The sequence below is a fragment of the Halichoerus grypus genome, chromosome 4 (assembly GCF_964656455.1).
Source record: "Halichoerus grypus chromosome 4, mHalGry1.hap1.1, whole genome shotgun sequence".
Lineage (NCBI taxonomy): Eukaryota > Metazoa > Chordata > Mammalia > Carnivora > Phocidae > Halichoerus > Halichoerus grypus.
In genome coordinates this window covers 186,274,607-186,295,032 of record NC_135715.1, presented here as the reverse complement: position 1 = coordinate 186,295,032, position 20,426 = coordinate 186,274,607, and the positions used below count along the sequence as shown (strand labels likewise).

Sequence of the window (20,426 nt, the reverse complement as noted above, 5' to 3'; positions counted from 1 at the left end):
CAAAATGTAGGCACACAATGTGGCTGGCTTTAACTTACTAATTCTGCATCTTTCCCAGCAAATGGATGATTCCTCCAAGATTAAGTTGACTTTCATCTGAGTTTTTCTTAAAGAGGCCAACCTTTACATCTTATTATGATGTGATTATTTCAACACCAGAACACAGTGTTTACTAAAATCAAACCAGTGTTTCTTTACCAGACTTCTCAGGACTAGCTATCCATCAAAACTTCAAAAAATGAAAAAGGTGCTAAGCTATCCTGGAGGGTTAAGTGGAGACTGGCCTCAAAGCATGGGAAGCTAGACTACATGAGTTTTGCTGTGTTCTGAGTCTTCAATTCCACATATATCAAACATATATTATATCTCTCTCTTATGTACCAAGCCTCTTAAAGCACATAAGATATTTCATCCTACTGAACACCTCCAACGGGAATGATAAGATCCAGCCCACTGTTGGGCAAAAGGGACAGAATTAAAATGCTGCTTCTCCAAGAGCCAATCTTCTCTATCAATTCACTTGCTGTGACCTAAAAACGCAGGACCACAAAGTGATCATTAACAGGCAAAACAGACAGTTTGAAGAAGTTGATTTTTACAGACTGCATCATTATCTGAGATCCATCAGGCCCCCTGAAACAGAACAATGCACCACTCAAAAACAGCTAATGTGTGAAGCATCTCTGATGGAAAATTGTTTCTCCTTAATAAGGTAACAAGCTCTAACTCTAAATGCAAATCAGACTAATGTGGATCGCCCCAGCCAGGTTATATAGACATGAATGAGTCATTGCTTTTGATGCCAAACTGGCGAATCTGAAGGTTTTATAATGGCTCTTATGTGGCTGCTGTGGGCAGAAAGGACTCTGGTGTTAAGCAGGAGAGCAACCCTGGTCCTTCTTCAGTTTCAAAGAAGGAGAAAAAGGGGACTCTTTTGCAGAACTTTTGCTGGATACAAGACTCTGTTCTCAGAGGTGCAAGTGGATGAAAGATGAGCAAAAACAGTTATATGAGGGAAGAAAAGAAAATACTCAATCATAATAAGATCAGTGATGGAATATAAACTGAAAAAAAAAGTAGCTATGAAGAAGAGTCACAGAAGAGAAAGATCAGACATTTAGCTGGAAAAAAGAAGTAAAGGAGGAAACATCTTGCAGTAAGCAGTCTCTGAGATGGCCCCCACTGATCCTCACACCCCCTGGGCTACACACCCTTGTATAATCCCCTCCCTATGAGTGTGGGAAGGACCTGTGTCTTGCTTCTAACACTAGAATATGGCAAAGATGATGGACTATCACTTCCATGATTAGATTACATAAGACTGTATCTTCCACCTTGTTAGCAGACTCTCTGCCTTACTGGATCCAGTGAAGACAGCTGCCATATAGAGAGGCCCATGAGCAAGGAGCTGAGGGCAGCCTCTGGCCAGCAGCCAGCAAGGAACTGAGATCCTCAGCCCAAGAGCCCACAAGGAACTGAATACAGCCAACAACCACATACGCTTAGCCTTCAGATGAGTGACACCTTGATTATAGCCTTGTGAGAAACTCTGAAGCAGAGGACAGATCCGAGCCATGTCCAGATTCCTGACTAAAGGAGAGCCTTGTTTATACTCACAACACCTTGGACACCAAATGCATGGGTTTTCCACACCAAGCAATTCCCTAATTCTCTGGGTGTCCTATAATTTAATTCAATTCTGACACTACCTATCTAGGCTTAGCACAGACCTCACAGGTTAAGGGGTCAGTCCCACGAGACCGCCCCCAACTTCAGACACCAAATGTACATAGTGGGTTTCCAGGTTACCCACACTTCTGAGTTGGCTACATACTGGGGAGAGGAGTTCCCATGACCCCCTCCTCAGGTTCAATAATTTGCTATAATAATGGCTTACAGAACTTACGGCAACACTGAATGTACATTTACTGGCTTAGTACAAAAAAACATAATAAAGGATACAGAAGAACAGCCAGGATGAAGAGCCATATAAGGTGAGGTCCAAAAGGATCCCAAACGCAAGATTCCTGTGGAGTGGGGTGCACCACCCTCCCAACATGTATATGCATTCACCAACCCAAACCTTGTTGTTCAGAAATTTTTATGAGGGCTTCATCACATAGGCATGATCAATTGTTACTCAATCTTCAGCCCTTCTCCCCTCCTTGGAGGATGGTGGTTGGGGCTGAAAATTTCAAGTTTCTAATCATGGCTTGGTCTTCTAGGTAACCAGCCCCCATGCTTTTGCTATCCAGGGATCCACAATGAGGTGCTTCATAGAACAATAGATGCTCCTATCACTCAGGAAATTCCAAGGGATTTAGGAGCTTTGTGTAAGACATTCCCATCACCCCCACCATTCAGGAAATTACAAGGGTTTTAGGAGCTCTGTGTCAGGAACCAGGGTCAAAGACCAAATATTAGAACAAAAGATGCTCCTAGCACCTCTATCACTAAGGAAATTCCCAGGGTTTTAGGAGCTCCGAGTCAGGAACCGGGGGCAGAGGCCAAATATATATTTCTTATTATGCTACAATGACCCACAAAAACTGCAAGTGTTACTTTAAGCCACTAAGTTTGTGGCCATTTGTTACATAGCAATAGATAATTAATATACATGTAAAATGACAGTTGACATTTGAAGATCAGAGGGATGATTTTCACAGGAGATGGGTAATTAGGCAGCATTCATGGCAGAAAAGAGGAGGCTCAGACCCTCGAAGGCAGAAAAGCACAAGGAGTATTTAGGAACGACATAAAGTCCAGCTTGGCTAGATCTAAGGCCTGATGGGCAGGTGCAAGAACGTAAGCTGGAGAGGCAGGCTGGAGACCCCTGGTGGGCAAGAACAGCCAAAGAGAGCCATTAGAGCTCATCACGGATATGCAGTCTTAGAACCTCTACAGGAAGATTCATTGGACAAGTATTGTTTCAAGAGGCAACAGGTTTCAAAAAAAAAAAAAAGATTTGGAAATGCCTATAAAGGGATGCTATGCTTTCTCCTTTTTGAGATACTTTCCCTTCCATTACCTCATTTGATTTATGAAAGAATCTATGAAGAAGTCAAGACAGGTATTTATTATGAAGGGTTTGTGTTATATGTATGGGGGTGTGTGTACGTGTGTGTGTTTACAAAAAAGGAAAATGAAGCACTAAGAGGCAAGAATGACTAGCAAAAGCTCTTGTTCAGTACTATTTTTTTTCCTACTGTGAGTGTTGCCACATTTTGTTGGATACCCCCTTCCCTGGTAGAGATGCAAACGGGCCTCACTAGACAGGTTTGGATCCTGGCCCCAATGTACCAGAGAAAGCCCACAGAGTATTTTTACCTGGAATAGTAGGTGCAATGAGACCTGGGTGAACTGCAGAGTCAAGAGGGTAACAGTCTAAACTGCAGAACCTGCTATCAAAGGGGCTTTGAAATAGGGGGGTCAAAAAGAGCATCAAAGCCCAGGCTAAGCTTATCAAGTTCATATGTTATTGCTGCTTCTGGCTCAAGCAAATGAGTCAGAGTTGAGGGGACTGGCCAAACGGGGGTCAGCTAACTGGGAGCAGAGATGAGAGACTTTACTGTGTAGCTGAGCTTTCACTCCAGGGGCTAGTGAAAGGATATGCAGGGGTGGAAGGCTGGTTCTACTTACAGCAATAGGGATGACTCATTCATTTTTTACATTTTTTTTTTTTTTTAAGCAGTATCTGAAAACCAGGGACAATTTTCTCCTATAAAATGTTAAATAAGATCTGTCCTTAATGGTGGACATTCTATACCCAGAGGAGGACAACTGTCAGTTCTCTCTCCCCATCCAGAGCCACATGACCCAGTTTTGTTTTGTTTTGTTTGTTTCCAATAGGCTTAGTTAGAATCTTCAACAGCTTTTTGTAAATCTCAACAGGTTACAGTCACCACTACTCTATTAAGCAAAGATAACCCCTGACATGTTGCTGCATGACTTGGAAAAACCGAGTTGGTAGTTCTCAGGGGAGAAAGGGCATGATTTAGAATGACCCGAAGGGGGAATCAGTGCGAGGAAGATGGACCTGTAGGCACATAATCCTCTGTAGTGGCAATGAAAGGGTCTCTACCGAAAGGAAAAAAATATCAGAAACCTTAGGTAGCAGGTTAAATACTATGCTGGCCAAAGGGATAACTCGGGAAGAGCTACTTGACCGGGCCTTCCCTTCTTAAGAGTCTAAAGACCAGAAAACTTGAGACAATAGTGTCCAGAATCCCAGGTAGACGGAAGTGGAGATGAAAATCATCCCCATCTATAGCTGATTCTCAGTTTCCCAGTTCAATAAATACCAAATTGAACTTTTCTCTTTCAATTCATTCTAATGCAAAAGAGAGGGCCTCCTTGAATAAAGGTTGATTTTAAATAATTGTGAAAATTAGTCTTTTTAAATGAAAATCATCTTAATCATTTGATACCCACTAAGGAAAGAGAGGTATACCTTCATTTCTTGAAAATACTCATCACTCCCTCTTAGTTCCATACACTTTTCTATTAGGTCTTGTACAAAACTCTCAAAATCTTTATCAGTTACTTCCCAACCCCCAATCTTGCCCTTGAGTTTTTCGTATTTACCAGCTTGTGCCTTGGTTTTATAGGACAATGACTACTTCGGGTAAATTCCAACTGTGGGCCATCCACTTAATAATCTCATCAATTTCCCACAGTTCCAATTGATGACACTGTTCAGATCTGTAATTCTCACCATCCCTCCTCTGGGTCTACACTTCTATTTCCAGATGCCTACTGGATGTCATGAACTGAATGACCCTCCCATAACCCAAATTCAACATGTGATCAGAAACTGAATTCATAGTCCCTCTCACCACTGGTCTTGTTTTTCTCATTTAAGAATGTAAGTACTCATGTAGTTACTAAACTAGATATCGAGTTAATCACGTTCTTGGATGCTCCTCTGCCTCAAGTCCCATATCTGATCTGCCCTCCAACTCTGCCAATTCTAGTTCTGAAATATCTTGGTAACCTATCCCTTCTTCTGCATTTCAGCTGCCATTGCTCAGTCAAGTCTTCAAGTATCTCTAGTCTTAACTAGTCCCATGCCATGCCCTAATTTCTCCCCTCTTCCTAACTGTCTCCTTTCCTTAACAACTATCTCAGTCTCTTAGCAGCCACAGATAACTGGGCAAAACCCCACCAGAGACTATTTTTTCAGCCTCTTCTCTAGACTTACCACCAGGAAGTGCTCTATTCGCACTGTAGATATTATTCTACCTATCATCCACTTCTGTGCCCCTGTTCGTAACAAGCATATTTTTTTACCCTTCTTCACCTGGCAAACCAGACTCATCCTTCAAGGCCCAGAGAATAAACTTTTTTTTCTCTTCCTCTTCCTCCCTCTTCCTTTCACCTTCTGCCCTTCCCTCTCTGAATGGACCCTTCCCTCTCTCTGCAAATCTGTTCCTCTTCTCTATGTGCACTGTCTTTGGTTACTAGCAGCCTCTGTTTCCAAGTGTCTCCAGCCATCATTCTATGTCACATTTTAGCTCCAGAGTCCTTAAGCTGTGGAGGAAAAAAAATCTAACTGGTCCCTGGTCAATGTGTTGAAGATTTTTGGATCAGGAGTCCACTCATGGTCTAACCAAGGCCCTGAGGACAGGGGCAGACTATATTTCCTACTTTAAGAAAGGAAATTCCCATTGAAGGGGATTAAGGCAGGCAAGACCCAGAACATGTATCTGTTACTGTAACTCCTCTTACAGACTAATTTCACCTGAAGGACAAGCATCAAGATTTTACTCTTTGACCATCTTTCTTTTCCAGCAAGTAGCATAACACCTGGCATGTAATGCCCTCTGTATTTGCTTGGATATTCTTGGTTGAAATGACAAAACATTCAACACAAACCAGCTTATATATATCAAAAGTGACTCAGTGGCTCATGCACCTGGAAGTCCAGAGGTAAGGCAGGCAGGCTTCAGGGTCAGTCGATCTAGGGCCCACTAATGGCAGTTAGGGGCCCAGATTTTTTTTTGTTCTCCATTCTTCTATTCACAACGCTAATAGCAAGTCATAGAATAGCTGCCAGGAGCAATTAGGGATAAATGTTTCCTGCTGATATCCATCAGGAAACTACTTACATCCCAGAACCCCACGCAGGAGTCACCCCAATTAGACTGCTTAGGTCATGTGCCTATGGGAAGAGGAAATGGTATGAAGCTACAATGTCTAATAGCGTAGCCATGAACCATACACAGCTATTTAAAGTAAAATTAATTGAAATTAAATACAATTAAAAATTCAGTTTCTAGGTCACAGTAGCCACATGTCAAATGCTCAACAACCACAAGTGGCTAGTGGTTGCAGGATTGGACAGCAGAGATTAGAACATTTCCAATTCTGCAGAAAGTTCAATTGGCATAAGGTAAACAAGCATACCAAGCAACTGGTATAAGGCAACCAAGACTCAGCTTGGCAGCTGGGGTCAACTTCACCCAAAGTACAAGGATCTGGGGAAGGAACAGATGAAAATCTAGGCACATATGGGAAAGGGAAATAGACATTAGGTGGGCAATAAACAATGCCTAACATATTCTTACAGAAAGAAATTCAACTGATCTGGTACAATCTGCTCTTTAAATAATATGATCCATATGTAGAAACTGTCTGTTGTTACTGTAAATACAAGGTATTTTTCTTTTATGAACTCACTAACTTCCTGTGGGACACTGGGCAAGCCAAGTAACTTCTCTGAGCCTCAGTTTCCTCGTCTGTAAAACAAAAGGAATAAACTAGATCAGTTGTTTCTAACCTTTTAATCACAACAGATTTTTTTATAGCACATTTTTAAAAACTAATTTTTGCCTAGGATCTCACACTCGGAAGTATTTTTAGTAACTTAACTGCATTGAAAATTAATTTGCTATTCTGTTGTTGTTTTTTTTTTCATTAAAAACATATAACTGTTAATTAGAGCTTCTGATCAGTGAGAAAAGTCACTGTTACCACAGTGGCCTGGTATTATTTGTAACAAAAGTGAAGTTGACCTCACAGTCCTACTGAAAGCAAATTTACTATTTTCATTCAGTGCTATGAAATATTTATAATTAATGTGAAGTGCTCCACTGAAAGACCCTGGGGTAGACTATCACATGTCAAGAAGAGCACACGATCTTGTAGGCCCCATGCAGGTCCAGAACTCTACGACTTCAGTGGCAATGTGACTGTAAACAGATCCGACACTTGTCACTAGCATGGACTGGCCTGACCTGGAAAGTACCAGAGAAGGGGATGAGTGGATGGACTGGGAAGAGAGATTCCAAGGTAACTGAAATCTAGTGAGCAAGGGACAAGAAATAAGGAGAAAATCACACCATTGCAAAAAGCTGTTGATCTTCCCTTTTCACTACCAGTAAGCCCAAGGAAAGTGGATTATTAAATAATACGGGGAGCCAGGTATAAAGTTAGAAGTGGATAGCAAGCAAGAGAATCAGGAGCACCACACTGAAAAGGACGCTAGAAGAGCCATGGGGAAGGTGACTCCAGAGATCTTCAAGTCTTCACTCACCTCCACTGAGAAAGGCACAATGACAGACATGCTGGAGTCGTGAAAACTCCTATTTTCAGGTAAAAGCATGAACAAAGTTTATTATAGATTATTTCCTTTTATTTAAATTTTTATTGCAATAATTTTGTGTTAAAAGGCAAGAAAGCTGATAGGCATGTCTATTTGAGATGCTGTAAGGGATAGACTGGGGCACAGTATAGACTATAAAATAAATTACTTGAAATGTTCTGAAACCCAAGCCCCCTAGGCCTGCTGAGATGTCAAAGAGAAACCACGCACGTAGGTAGGAGTGATTCCATGATACTAAATGGGAAGAGGAAGTAAAATGGACAAGCTGGTGAAAGAACTGGGCAAGCTCCAGTTATATTTCAATAAAGAACAGATGTAATTATTATTACTTCAAGATTTCCTATAATTCATCATGATTTTCTATTTTTATTAACCCTTCTAGTAACCATGCATTTCATAACAAAAAAATCCTTTCAAAAACCCCACATTCCTCAAACAGCTACACAAGAGAATTACCACATGACCTAGCAATTCTACTCCTAGGTATATGTCCAAATGAATTGGAAACAGGGACACAGATACTTATGCACCAATGTTCATTTCAGCATTAGTCACTATTCAATAGCCAAAAGGTGGAAACAATTCAAGTGTCCTTGGATGAACAAAATGTGGTACACACAATAAAATATTATTCAATCATAAAAAGGATTGACATGCTGATAAACATGCTAAATGAAATAAGACACAAAGGAGAAATACTGTATGATTCCATTTTTATGAAGCATCTAGAATAGACAAGTTTATAAAGAGGAAGTAGATTAGTGGTTATCAGGGGCTGAGGTAGGTGAAATGAAGAGTCATAGCTCAACAGTTCCAGAGTTCTATTTAGGGTGATGAAAAGTTTTGGGATGAATAGTAGTAATGGTTGCACAAAATCATGAATGTAATTAATACAACTGAATTGTATTATAATACACTTAAAAATGGTTAAAATGGCAAGTTTTATGCTATGTACTTTAACACACACACAACTTTTTTTAACCCACAAGAGTTTCTGTTGATTACAGAGACTCTAGGGCAGGGGACAGTTTGATAAACAATATTTATTGGCTTTCAAAAAGGGGAACCCAAGGTTAGAAGAGAATGGGAAGGTCCCTCTCTGTGACAGTCCCTTTAAAAAAGTCTTAGAATAGAGAGAAACTAACTAGGTACCAATGACCCTCTAAATTACATTTCCAGCCCAAACTTCTGTCATGCAAGTCTTCAACTTGCATTCCAACTACACACGGTCACCTCAGATTTAACAAGTCTAAAGAAAGTTCTTAGCAATAAAGGATAAAAGTAGAAATTACTTACAATAAATAAAAACATTAAAAAATAAATTTCTATTAAAAATCAAACAGGGCGCCTGGGTGGCTCAGTCGGTTAAGCGTCTGCCTTCAGCTCAAGTCAAATCCCAGGTCCTGGGATGGAGTCCCACATTGGGCTCCCTGCTCAGCAGGGAGTCTGCTTCTCCCTCTAACCCTTCCCCCTGCTCCTGATCTCTCGCTCTCACTCACTCTCTCTCTCAAATAAATAAAATCTTAAAAAAAAAAAAAAAATTAGGGGCGCCTGGGTGGCTCAGTCGTTGGGCGTCTGCCTTCGGCTTGGGTCATGGTCCCGGGGTCCTGGGTTCGAGCCCCGCATCGGGCTCCCTGCTCTGCGGGAAGCCTGCTTCTCCCTCTTCTACTCCCCGTGCTTGTGTTCCCTCTCTCACTGTGTTTCTCTCTGTCAGATAAATAAATAAAATCTTTAAAAACAAAAAATAAAAATAAAAATAAATTAGACAGGGCACTAGCTAGTGAAATTTCAAAATGAGGGGAAAATTGAAAGAGGTTATGATAATAGATGTAGATAAAATTAAACAACTGAAAAGATTTTGTACAACTCTATCCCAGTATATCAGAATATGTGGTTAAAATATATGATTTTCCTGGAAAACACGAATTATCAAAATCAATGCAAGAAAAGGAAAAAAATTCCTACAGAAACCAATGTTCATTAGAGCTAGAGAAAGTTGCCAGCTAAAGAAACCCTAGCCCATGTTTCAAGTATGAGTTCTTTAAATTCTTCAATCATTGAGAAAATTTGATCATTCTCAATGCTGCTTTAACTGCTCCAAAGCACCAAGAAAAAGGCTCCCCAATTCTTCCTACCAAGTTAATAGAGTCTAATACCAAAACAACAAAAAGAGCACAATAAAAAGAAACCACACACCAATCTCACATTTTGCACAAAAACCCCAAAATCATAAATAAATTATTACCAAACAGAATTGAGTCACATGTGAAAACATGTTATATATCATGACCAAATAAGGGGCAGGGTCATATGAGGGATGCAAGAATTATTCAGTGTTTTATGATACCATGTAAATAAGCCAAAGGGAAAAACAGCATCTTGAAAGAAGCTCAAAAGGCACTTGAAAAAGAAAAAGTCAATATCCATTTGCAACGATGTGGATGGAATTGGAGGGTATTATGCTGAGCGAAATAAGTCAGAGAAAGACACGTATCATGTGATCTCACTGATATGAGGAATTCTCAATCTCAGGAAACAAACTGAGGGTTGCTGGAGTGCTGGGAGGTGGGAGGGATGGGGTGGCTGGGTGATAGACATTGGGGAGGGTATGTGCTATGGTGAGTGCTGTGAATTGTGTAAGACTGATGAATCACAGACCTGTACTTCTGAAACAAATAATACATTGTATGTTAAAAAAAAGAAGATAGTAGGAAGGGAAAAATGAAGGGGGGGAAACTGGAGGGGGAGTTGAACCATGAGAGACTATGGACTCTGAGAAACAAACTGAGGGTTCTAGAGGGGAGGGGGGGTGGGAGGATGGGTTAGCCTGGTGATGGGTATTAAAGAGGGCACATACTGAATGGAGCACTGGGTGTTATATGCAAACAATGAATCATGGAACACTACATCAAAAACTAATGATGTAATGTATGGTGATTAACATAACAAAAAATGTAAAAAAAAAAAAGTCAATATCCATTTCTAATAGAAACTTTTAGTAAAAAAGAGAGAGGACACTTGGTTAACTTGGTCTCAAGCCAACAACCAGCACTGTACTTGAGGGTTTATTACTGAAAGCATTTCCATTAAAGTCCATAAGAAGGCAATCACCACTATTATGTAATACAGTTCTTAAAGCAATAGCCAGTGAAATGAGGTAATAAGTAAAATGCACAAAATTAGAAAGGAAAGTGCAAATTATTATTTGCAGATAATACTACTTTATACTTACAAAATCAAAACAACCAACTAAAAGATTATTAGAAATAATAAGAGCACTCATTAAGGTTTCCAGTTAAAAAAATACACTAAAACAACCCCAACACGTTTTTTTATATATCAATAATTACCTGGAGGAAAATGCTAGAAAAAATTTCCTTTCAAATAAATACCAAAAAACACAAAATCTTTAAGATTTTCTTTACTGACACTCTGAGCGATTACTGGTATTTTTAATGGAAAATAAAATTGTAATTCTTTGAATAAAATTAATTACTAGGAAAAATACCCAACTGAAAATAGCAGATCTAACTATGTTAGTTTTTAACAATAAGCGGTAATGACTTCATGCTCTAGAATACTTTAGAGCCAAGGCCTGGGGAAGATCAATGCGAGCTCTTCAACTACACACTTAAGCTGTAGAACATGACAATTCTTCTCTCTCAGTAATCCATGGGTATTTTTTGCCCATTTTTTTTTAAAGATTTTTAAATCTACTTAGAAGTTGAAAGAGTGATATTACAAATACCCATTAAGTCACTAAGTGTTAACATTTTGCTGTATCTGCTCTCTCTTACTCTATCTGCTTGGTCCCCCATGCGATGCACACATGTGCACACACACGGTTTTCTTTTGTTTTGTTTTTCTAACCCATATAAGAGTTAAGTTAAAGACATCAAGAGGGCGCCTGGGTGGCTCAGTCGTTAAGCGTCTGCCTTCGGCTCAGGTCATGATCCCGGAGTCCCGGGATCGAGTCCCACATTGGGCTCCCTGCTCGGCGGGAAGCCTGCTTCTCCCTCTCCCATTCCCCCTGCTTGTGTTCCTGCTCTCGCTATCTCTCTCTCTGTCAAATAAATAAAATCTTTAAAAAAAAAAAATTAAAAAAAAAAAAAAAAAAAGACATCAAGATACTGCACCCCAAGCACTTTAGCCAGTAATTCCCTCTTATAAGAATAAGGATATTCTCTTATATATCTTCAATATCATTATTATACATAAGAAAATTTACAGTAATTCCAAAATGTCATCTAATATATAGCCTAAATTTAAATTTCCCCAATTGTTGGGGCACCTGGGTAGAGTAGTCAGTTAAGCATCCAACTCTTGGTTTCAGCTCAGGTCATGATCTGAGAGTTGTGAGATTGAGCCCCACATCCAGATCCATGCTCAGTGTGGAGTCTGCCTGAGATTGTCTCTCCCTCGCCCTCTACCCCTCCCGTTCATTCTCTCTCTCTCTCCAAAATAAATAAATAAATATTTTAAATAAATAAATAAATTCCCCCCAATTGTTGTTACCATATTATTTCCCTAATACAGGATCTATCAAGGTTCACACATTATTTTTGGTTATGTCTCTTTTGGTCCCCCTTCTTTTAGAAGAGTTCCCCTTGTTTTTTTGCTTTTCTGTTTTGTTTTTTTTTTAAAGATTTTATTTATTTATTTGACAGAAAGAGAGAGACAGCGAGAGAGGGAACACAAGCAGGGGGAGTGGGAGAGGAAGAAGCAGGCCACCCACCGAGTAGGGAGCCTGATGCAGGGCTCGACTCCAGGACCCTGAGCTCATGACCTGAGCTGAAGGCAGCTGCCTAACCAACTGAGCTACCCAGGCGCCCCACCCCTTGTTTTTATATTCTTCACAACACTGACTTTTTTTTGAAGGGTACAGGCTGGTTATCTTACAGATTGTCCCACATACTGAATTTATCTTATTATTTCTCCCATGGTGTCATTTAACTTGTTCCAGTATCCCCTGTATTTCCAATATACTAGAAGTCAGAGCCAGAAGCTTGATTCATTCAGGTGGAAACATTTTTGGCATGACTATTTCACAGATGATATTGTATAACAATACATCCCATCAGAAGGCACAAAATATCAGGTCATCACACTACTGGTGATGTTAAGCTTGACCACCTGTTAAAGTGGTGACACCAAATCTGTCTACTATAAAAGGACGTTTTGCCCAGTGTAATTAAGTAGTAAGTCAACTGTGGCAAGATACCTTGAGTCTATGTAAATATCCTAGTCTCCAACAACCTTTCACTCAATGGTTTTAATACCTACTGATGATCCTTGACCAAATCAAATTATTACACTGAGGGTTGAACCACCATGAAATGTTTAACCTCTGCTATGTGTGTTGGTAGCTATGAGGAGAAATATATAGCATAATGGTTAAGAAGACAAGTCTAGAACTACTCAATTCTGGCTACATAGTAGAATCCTTCGGTCTCTGGAGAACTTTTTAAAAATACCAGATCAACTAGAATCAGAATGTCTGGGGTGGTATCCAAGCACAGATATTTTTTAAAAAGCTACTAAGGAATTCTTTTAAAGTGTACTTACCAGCTGTGTATCGTTCCTGTGCTTTGGAAATAAAAAGCTACAAGTATCTCTGAGATAAATACTACTAAATATTCCTGAAACAGATACTAGACATGTTCTAAGAATTAAATAATTAAACATAATGAGGATTAATTATAAAATATAGTTGACCCTTGAACATGAGTTTGAACTGCTTAGGTCCACTTATATGTGGATTTTTTCAATAAATACACTACAGTAAGGTAAATGTATTTCCTCTTCTTTATGATTTTCTCAATAACATTTTCTTTTCTCTAGCTTACTTTATTGTAAGAATAGAGTGTATAGTACCTATAACATACAAAATATGTATTAATCAATTGCTTATGTTATCAGTAAATCTTCCAGTCAACAGTAGGCTATTAGTAATAATTGTGGGGTTTTTTTTTAAATTCATTTATTTATTTTAGGGACAGAGAGAGTGAGAGCACAAGTGGGAGGAGCAGAGGTAGAGGGAGAGAGAATTTCCAGCAGATGCCTTGTGGAGCATAGAGCCTGATGCAGGGTTCGATCCTACGACCCTGAGATCATGATCTGAGCCAAAACCAAGAGTTGGACGCTTAACGGACCGCACCACCAGGCACCTCAACAATATGCTATTAGTTGTTGAGTTTTGGGGGAGTCAAAAGTTGTATGTAGATTTTCGACTACATAGGAGCTCAGTGCCCCCAATCCCCATTGTTGTTCAAGGGTTAACTGTACTTAGGCCCTAGCACATAGTAAATGCTCAGCAAGTATCAGTGATTCTTATGTGTAAATACAATATGGGTATGCATGTATATAAAAATATAGCTAGGTATATCCTAATATACCCATATGCACCTAACAATACAACTTCAAAATACATCAAGCCACAATTAAGTTACAGAAGAAATCATAAAGGAAATTAAATACTTAGAACTAATAATAAAAATATTATACATCAAAATCTAGGGACTATAGCTAAAGAAGTAATTGGGGGGGAATATATAGCTTTGAAAATATTTCAAAAGAAACAAGAAAGGCTAAAAGTAATAAGCTAAGTATTCAACTCAAGAAGTTAGGAAAATCAAACCCCCAAAATAAAGAATTAAATAACAAAAATAAGGGCAAATATCAGTGGTATACAGAACAACATCATCAACAATAAACAGAGAAAAAAAACACAACCAAAATGCATGTTCCCTGAAGAGATTACTAAGATAGATCTTTGACAAGCAAGAGTTATCAAGAAAAAAGGAGAGAAGATTCAAAGAATCAAAATACAGAACGAAAATGGAGGCAAAAGTACAGGCACAAGAAGATTTCTTAAATTATTAAGAAATATTAAAGAGTATCAGGATTATCTATAGGCTAATAAATTCAAATGGATAAATTCCCAGCAAATTATGCCAAACTTGGCACAAAAAAACTTGAACAGACCAGTCAGTATAAAAGAGATGAAAAGAGGGGGTGCCTGGGTGGCTCAGTTGGTTAAGCGACTGCCTTCGGCTCAGGTCATGAACCTGGAGTCCCAGGATCGAGTCCCATATCAGGCTCCCTGCTCTGTGGGGAGTCTGCTTCTCCCTCTGACCCTCCCCCCTCTCATGCTCTCTCTCTCTCTCTCTCTCTCGTTCTCTCTAATAAATAAAATAAAATATTTAAAAAAAAAAGAGATGAAAAGAGTAAAGATCTTTCCCTCTGAAAAAACAGCAGCACAAATAATTTTACAATGAGTTCCACCAAATTTTAAGGAATTCCTGTCCTATACAAGCTATTCTGGAAAAAATAGGAAACAGTCAAAAACTGACATGAAACTAATATAATCTTGATTCTAAAAATCAGATGATGACAAGAAAATGATAGGTCCATTAAACATACACAAAAATCCTGCCCTAAAGATTACCTAAATATAATAATGTATTAAAAATAATAATGCATTGGGATTAATAGAATTTATCCTAAGAATTCAAGGCTATCTCAAGAATTCAGGGATTGGGGGGGTGCCTGGGTGGCTCAGTCAGCTGACAGTCTGCTTTCGGCTCAGGTCATGATCCCAGGGTCCTGAGGTTGAGCCCCACATAGGGCTCCCTGCTCTGCAGGGAGACTGCTTCTCCTTCTCCCTCTGCCTGCCACTCCCCCTGCCTGTGCTCTCTCTCTGTCAAATGAATAAATAAAATCTTAAAAAAAAAAAAAAAAGAATTCAAGGATAGAGACGCCTGGATGGCTCAGTCGGTTGAGCGTCTTACTCTTGGTTTCGGCCCAGGTCATAATCCCAGGTTTGTGGTATCAAGCCCCACGCTGGGCTCCATGTGAGTGCAGCGCCAGCTTGAGATTCTCTCTCTTCTCTCCCTCTGTCCCTCCTCCCACTGTGCACTCTCTTGCTCTCCCTAAAATAAATAAATCTTAAAAAAAAAAAAAAAAAGGTATCCTTGAGATTTATCCTAGGATAAATATCCTAGGATAAGTCCTTAAGATTTATCCTAAAAATTCAAGGCTATCTTGAATTTTTAGGATGGTTCAATATCAGAAACAGATTTAGAGAAAAACCAGATAATAATCTCAATCAATAAAGAATACGCATTATAAAGTTAAGCAAAAGGCAAAACTGTAGCATTAACAAAAGATTACATGGGAGAATACCCATTTGAATGAAGAAGAGGGAAAAACTTAAAAACCCATAAAGTATATGACTAATTTTATCATATTAAAATTAAGAGCCTTTGTTCAATAAAAGACACCACAGACAACGTTAGTGTTAAAACGACGGCCAGGATGGGAGAAGATACTTATAAGGCCTAAAATGGAAAAGGGATTACTACAGAGAATAGATAAGAAATTCCTGCAAATCAATAAGAGAACAGTAACCCTGACAGAACAATGGGCAAATGCCATGAAAAGGCAACTTACAGAACTTAATCTAGACTACAAAAAGAGAAAGCTGGATAATTCTAGCTGTTGGCAAGAATGAGAAGATGTAAGAAGCCTCAGGCTTGTTAGTGGAAGCTAGACTGGCGTCATCATTCTGGCTTTTGGGTCAAAGCCTCAGTTAATAAAGAACTGCTCCTCTGCCTTGCTTTGTCCTTTGTGCATGTATTTCTTTTGGGGACTTCACAGGGAGAAATGGCCAGTCTAGCACAGGCTTTGGGCCTTAGACACTGTAGGTCCTGACCAAATACCTCTACCTGAATCACATCTGATATGACTGCGTTGGCCACTTGGTCTAAAAAGACAGGGAAAACCAAAATTCCACTGCACCCTTCTCACACAGGTCTGGACATGGCTTTACCTTTTTTTTTTTTAGGGAACAAATGTATTTCAATTTTTCTGAAAATATCAGGAACTATGAAAAACAAGCTATTAGCTGTAAAGCACTGTGTTCTGTTGGAATCTGAATTCATTCGTTGATGTGTTTTCAGGTTTCCCAAATTTCCTGTCGCTGACATTTGAGCATGTTGTTTTATAAATGATGAGATTCCAGGGTGGGAACTGAGTGGCTTTACCTTTTTTTAAATGAGATTTCAAAACATTTCTGAAAGGAAATTACTATATATTTAATGTTTAATATAATTTCTGAAGCAAACATAACTGTCTTCTAGTTGTACGAATCATCATTTAAGGAAGATCTGATCCCAGAATCTGGAAACAGAAGAAATTTAGCTCCAAGAAAGCATGGTCAGGAGAAAGCGTTCTTGGGATTTAAATAACCTAGAAGTATCACAAGAGAATAATCATATGGGTCTGCTTTTCTTAGCCAAAGGGAAATACAGTCACTTTTCATTCAAGGGAAGAGAACCTAAACACAGGCACTGAGCAGGCCTGTCACGGAAGGAGATGAACCTTAAGTGAGAAAAAAAGTCTCATCCTGATCCTGAAGCTGACTTGGGCAGGCCCCAAAAGAAGTAGTTAGATTTCATGCAGATTCTTCCTTCAGAAAAGAGCCAGAGGTGGCCAGGAGACAGAAGGGAGAAGGGAAAGGGTCACCAACTCCACAGTCATCAGGGGACTAGTAGAGGCTTGTCTCCAGACCAGAAAACTGAACAAGATCTCTGGCAGACCCAGCTAGGACAGAGAACAGGAAACGTACATCACAACCTGAGGAGGTCATGATCCCCAAGATTCAGAGGCCAAAACTGCTCTTAAAATTCCTGATGATGCAAGAGGCAGAGCTACATACAATACCACTTCGCCATCATGATTTTTAGCCTTTGGAGTTTGCTAACAGGCAACCAGTACCCAAATATCTGATACCAAAGAAAATTCACTTGGGTTGTCCCCAGTCTCTACCCAGATGGCAGATTTCTGTGCTGATGACAACATTGCTCCCTGGACTGTGGTAAAAGCTCAGCCTCAGGAACCTGTGGGGCTGGACCTACAAAAGGGGCCCAGGTCTTTGGCCCGCTCTCTCTCAGGGGCTGAGGAGGATGCAGACCCATGCTGTCTTCCTAGAAGAAACGACTGGCTAGGTCTGAGGTGCCCAGAGAAACTTTTCTCTTCATGCAACAATAGGCACTGCTTGCAGACCCTGGGGTTATCTGCTCACTTACCAGAGAAATGTAGTTATGGTAAAAACAGGAATGTTTCCTGGGCAAACAGGGATATATAATGCGTACACATGCAATAGGTAATGTTTGCTTTAGGTAAAACATGATATTAAAACAAAAATAAACAAATAAAAAACACTCTTTGGAACACCAGTATGAAATCCTAGTGGACCACCACTAGGATTAATAACCATTTGCAATTATGACACAAAGCAACGAACCTTTCTAGAAGTCTTAGGAAAAGTTTATGATGTTCTTAAGGTTATGGTTTGTTTCAATAACAAATTTCAAAACCTTAAATGGTGCAAAAAGTACCAACATCCTAACTGTAACCAGATTTTATATCACCCAGAGACGAGAAGCAGGTTGAAATATCCTAAAAACACTGATTTTTTAAAAGAGCAAATTGCAGTTTTCCTAAATATCAAGAGGGCAAGAAATGAGAAACAGCCATGTGGTTTCACAAACTCTCTATTTAGAGGCTAGCTGGAAAGAGAAATTTGTACCACATACTGAGGGAAGGACTAATAAGGCTGTTCCTTAGGCCTAGTAAGGAAGGAATATAAACAACAATTTGTACCACATATTGAGGGAAGGACTAAGGCTGTTCCTCAGGCCTAGTAAGGAAGGAATATAAACAACAGTAAGATAGGAAGACCATAAAAAGAGTAAGGAAAAAAACATGCATACAGTGGACATGTAAGGACTCAATGATATTTACTTGTAAGAGAGAAGGAGGGGAATTACAACAGAGGACAAATCAAGAGCAGGTCTGCCAACAGAATTTCCCAAAGAGCAAAGTAGATTATCAGTATCCACTCCGGCATCAATTCTGTCATCACTCCCATCCATCAATATTTCCTTGCCCTTGTATTGGTACCAATCACTAACAAGAAATCAGGGCATCTTATCCCTTTGGAAGGGATATCCCACTTGGAAGCCCAGGGGAACAGTGGCTCCTGAGGTCTGCCAAGTCCAAACACCAGAGCTAGGCTTCCATGAAGTAGTTTTGGGCCAAATAATAAGTAAGTTTTAAAGTGCTCCTTTGCCTAGCTTTGTCCCGCAAGTATCTCCCTGGTGATCTTGTTGATGGAGGATTTGGCTACACAGGGTCCTGGTTCTTTCCCTCTCTTTTCACAGAGAAGACATGACTCACAATACTGACGCCATGATAATATAAATGCACTCTCAGAAGAGGGTCACCGTATCCAACTGTTTTTAAAGGAAGAAAGAGAAAACATCAGAAGAATGAAGTTTCAAGGAATAACATCCAACTGATATTGGCTGGGTCTGGAACAGTGAAATCACTAGTTAACTAAGCAGGCCACAAAACAAAAGGAACCTGGGTACCTCAGGTCAGTGTACCTGGTGGGCCACTGACGAAGCAGTAGTCTCTTCATTCAAAAAGAATTTCACAGTTGGAAATTCCTTCTGAATGAGTAGTACCTGGCACCAAAAAGTGACACATGTTTACAGAAAATGCTCACCACCCCAGGTCACTACCTCATCAGCAGTGAAGAGACAAGGTGATCCGTTTGCAGTCACTTCCTGAAATCACCTCCAGCTTACTTCAGGATGTCAGTAAGGCATGCTCACCAGACCCTAGCACAGTGTGTCCACAGAACATCCTCTTTTAGTCATCTTCTGGCATTTCTTCTAGTCTTTCAAGGGGACAGTACCAGAAACTTCTTCCTGATTAAAAAAAGCCCATAACCTAGTCGGCCTAGCTAGGTCAACTGTTTCCATGTCAGAGTATAGATAAAACTCAATTTGGCTGGAAAATATACCCCCTGCACTTAAAACTTCTTAGCAATCTATACATTAAAATATTCCAATTTTCACTGCTACTTTCCCTTTGGTTTCCCTGCGTGTGGTCAGCTAGGGCCCTTGGCAGTAGCTTCTTGCCCATGTGTTTGGACCTGCTTTCTTCTGCATCCAGAGGACACATGGCTTAGATTTTGATCACAGACAGTAAGACTGGCCTTTTTCCCCGCAAGGTTTGAATCGAAACACTTTGTAAAGACAATCTACTTATCAAATTTAAGGTGATCCATTCCCACCACCAATGATGAAAAATACTTTTAAAATGTACTGAGTTAAAGCAAAATCCAGCGTAAAGTGAAGTGTTTTTGTGGATTTGAAAGATCGGTTTAATTCTGTTCCTATCAGCTACAGGGGTGGACTGGACTCATCATAGGAAACTTCAAGGTTAGCTATCAACACAACTCAAGACCTATTAGAGAAGGACAAGAGCATCCACTGGCCACAGCAGCATCTCCCGCCCCTCCTCACAGCCAGCAGCCAGAAGTGGTCAAAGATCCCCCCTTCCTAAGAGCCGCCACTGGTGAGAAATTGGGCAGGTCCCAACTGCACTGTGCGATTAAGTCTGTAGCACAGAGAGAATCCCAATTCTTAAACCAATCAGGTTAGTAAAATAAAATGTCAAACAGCAATCCAGCACTCACCTTTGTCATGAACACAAACTGAGAGTTTCTTGACACCATCAACCAGAATATTCTGTGTGTTGCCATGTCCATCTTCTGAGTCGCTGTCATCAAACTGAGCCTCTATAATGACATCAGGACTGTCATTATAGCCTTTCACGGACTGCTGTGGGAGATGGCTTCCACAGAGCTCCTCGGGGAGATCTAATTCATAGGCACCTTCTGTTTCTTTGTCATTGCTCTCTGGTTTAATTACCTGAAGAAAATAGAAAAGTTCTGCTAAATCACTGGAGG

General features: G+C 39.9%; 1 protein-coding gene across 3 annotated transcripts in view; it reads right to left on the bottom strand.

Annotated features, from left to right (window-relative positions):
• DIS3L2 (DIS3 like 3'-5' exoribonuclease 2) overlaps nt 1-20,426 on the bottom strand; it is a 351,578-nt gene that overhangs the window by 210,772 nt on the left and 120,380 nt on the right. For all 3 annotated transcript variants that reach the window (XM_078071456.1, XM_036069241.2, XM_078071457.1), the window contains one exon: nt 20,154-20,388. In XM_078071456.1, coding sequence (XP_077927582.1) covers nt 20,154-20,388 — 235 coding nt within the window. The remainder of the gene's footprint in view (nt 1-20,153; nt 20,389-20,426) is intronic.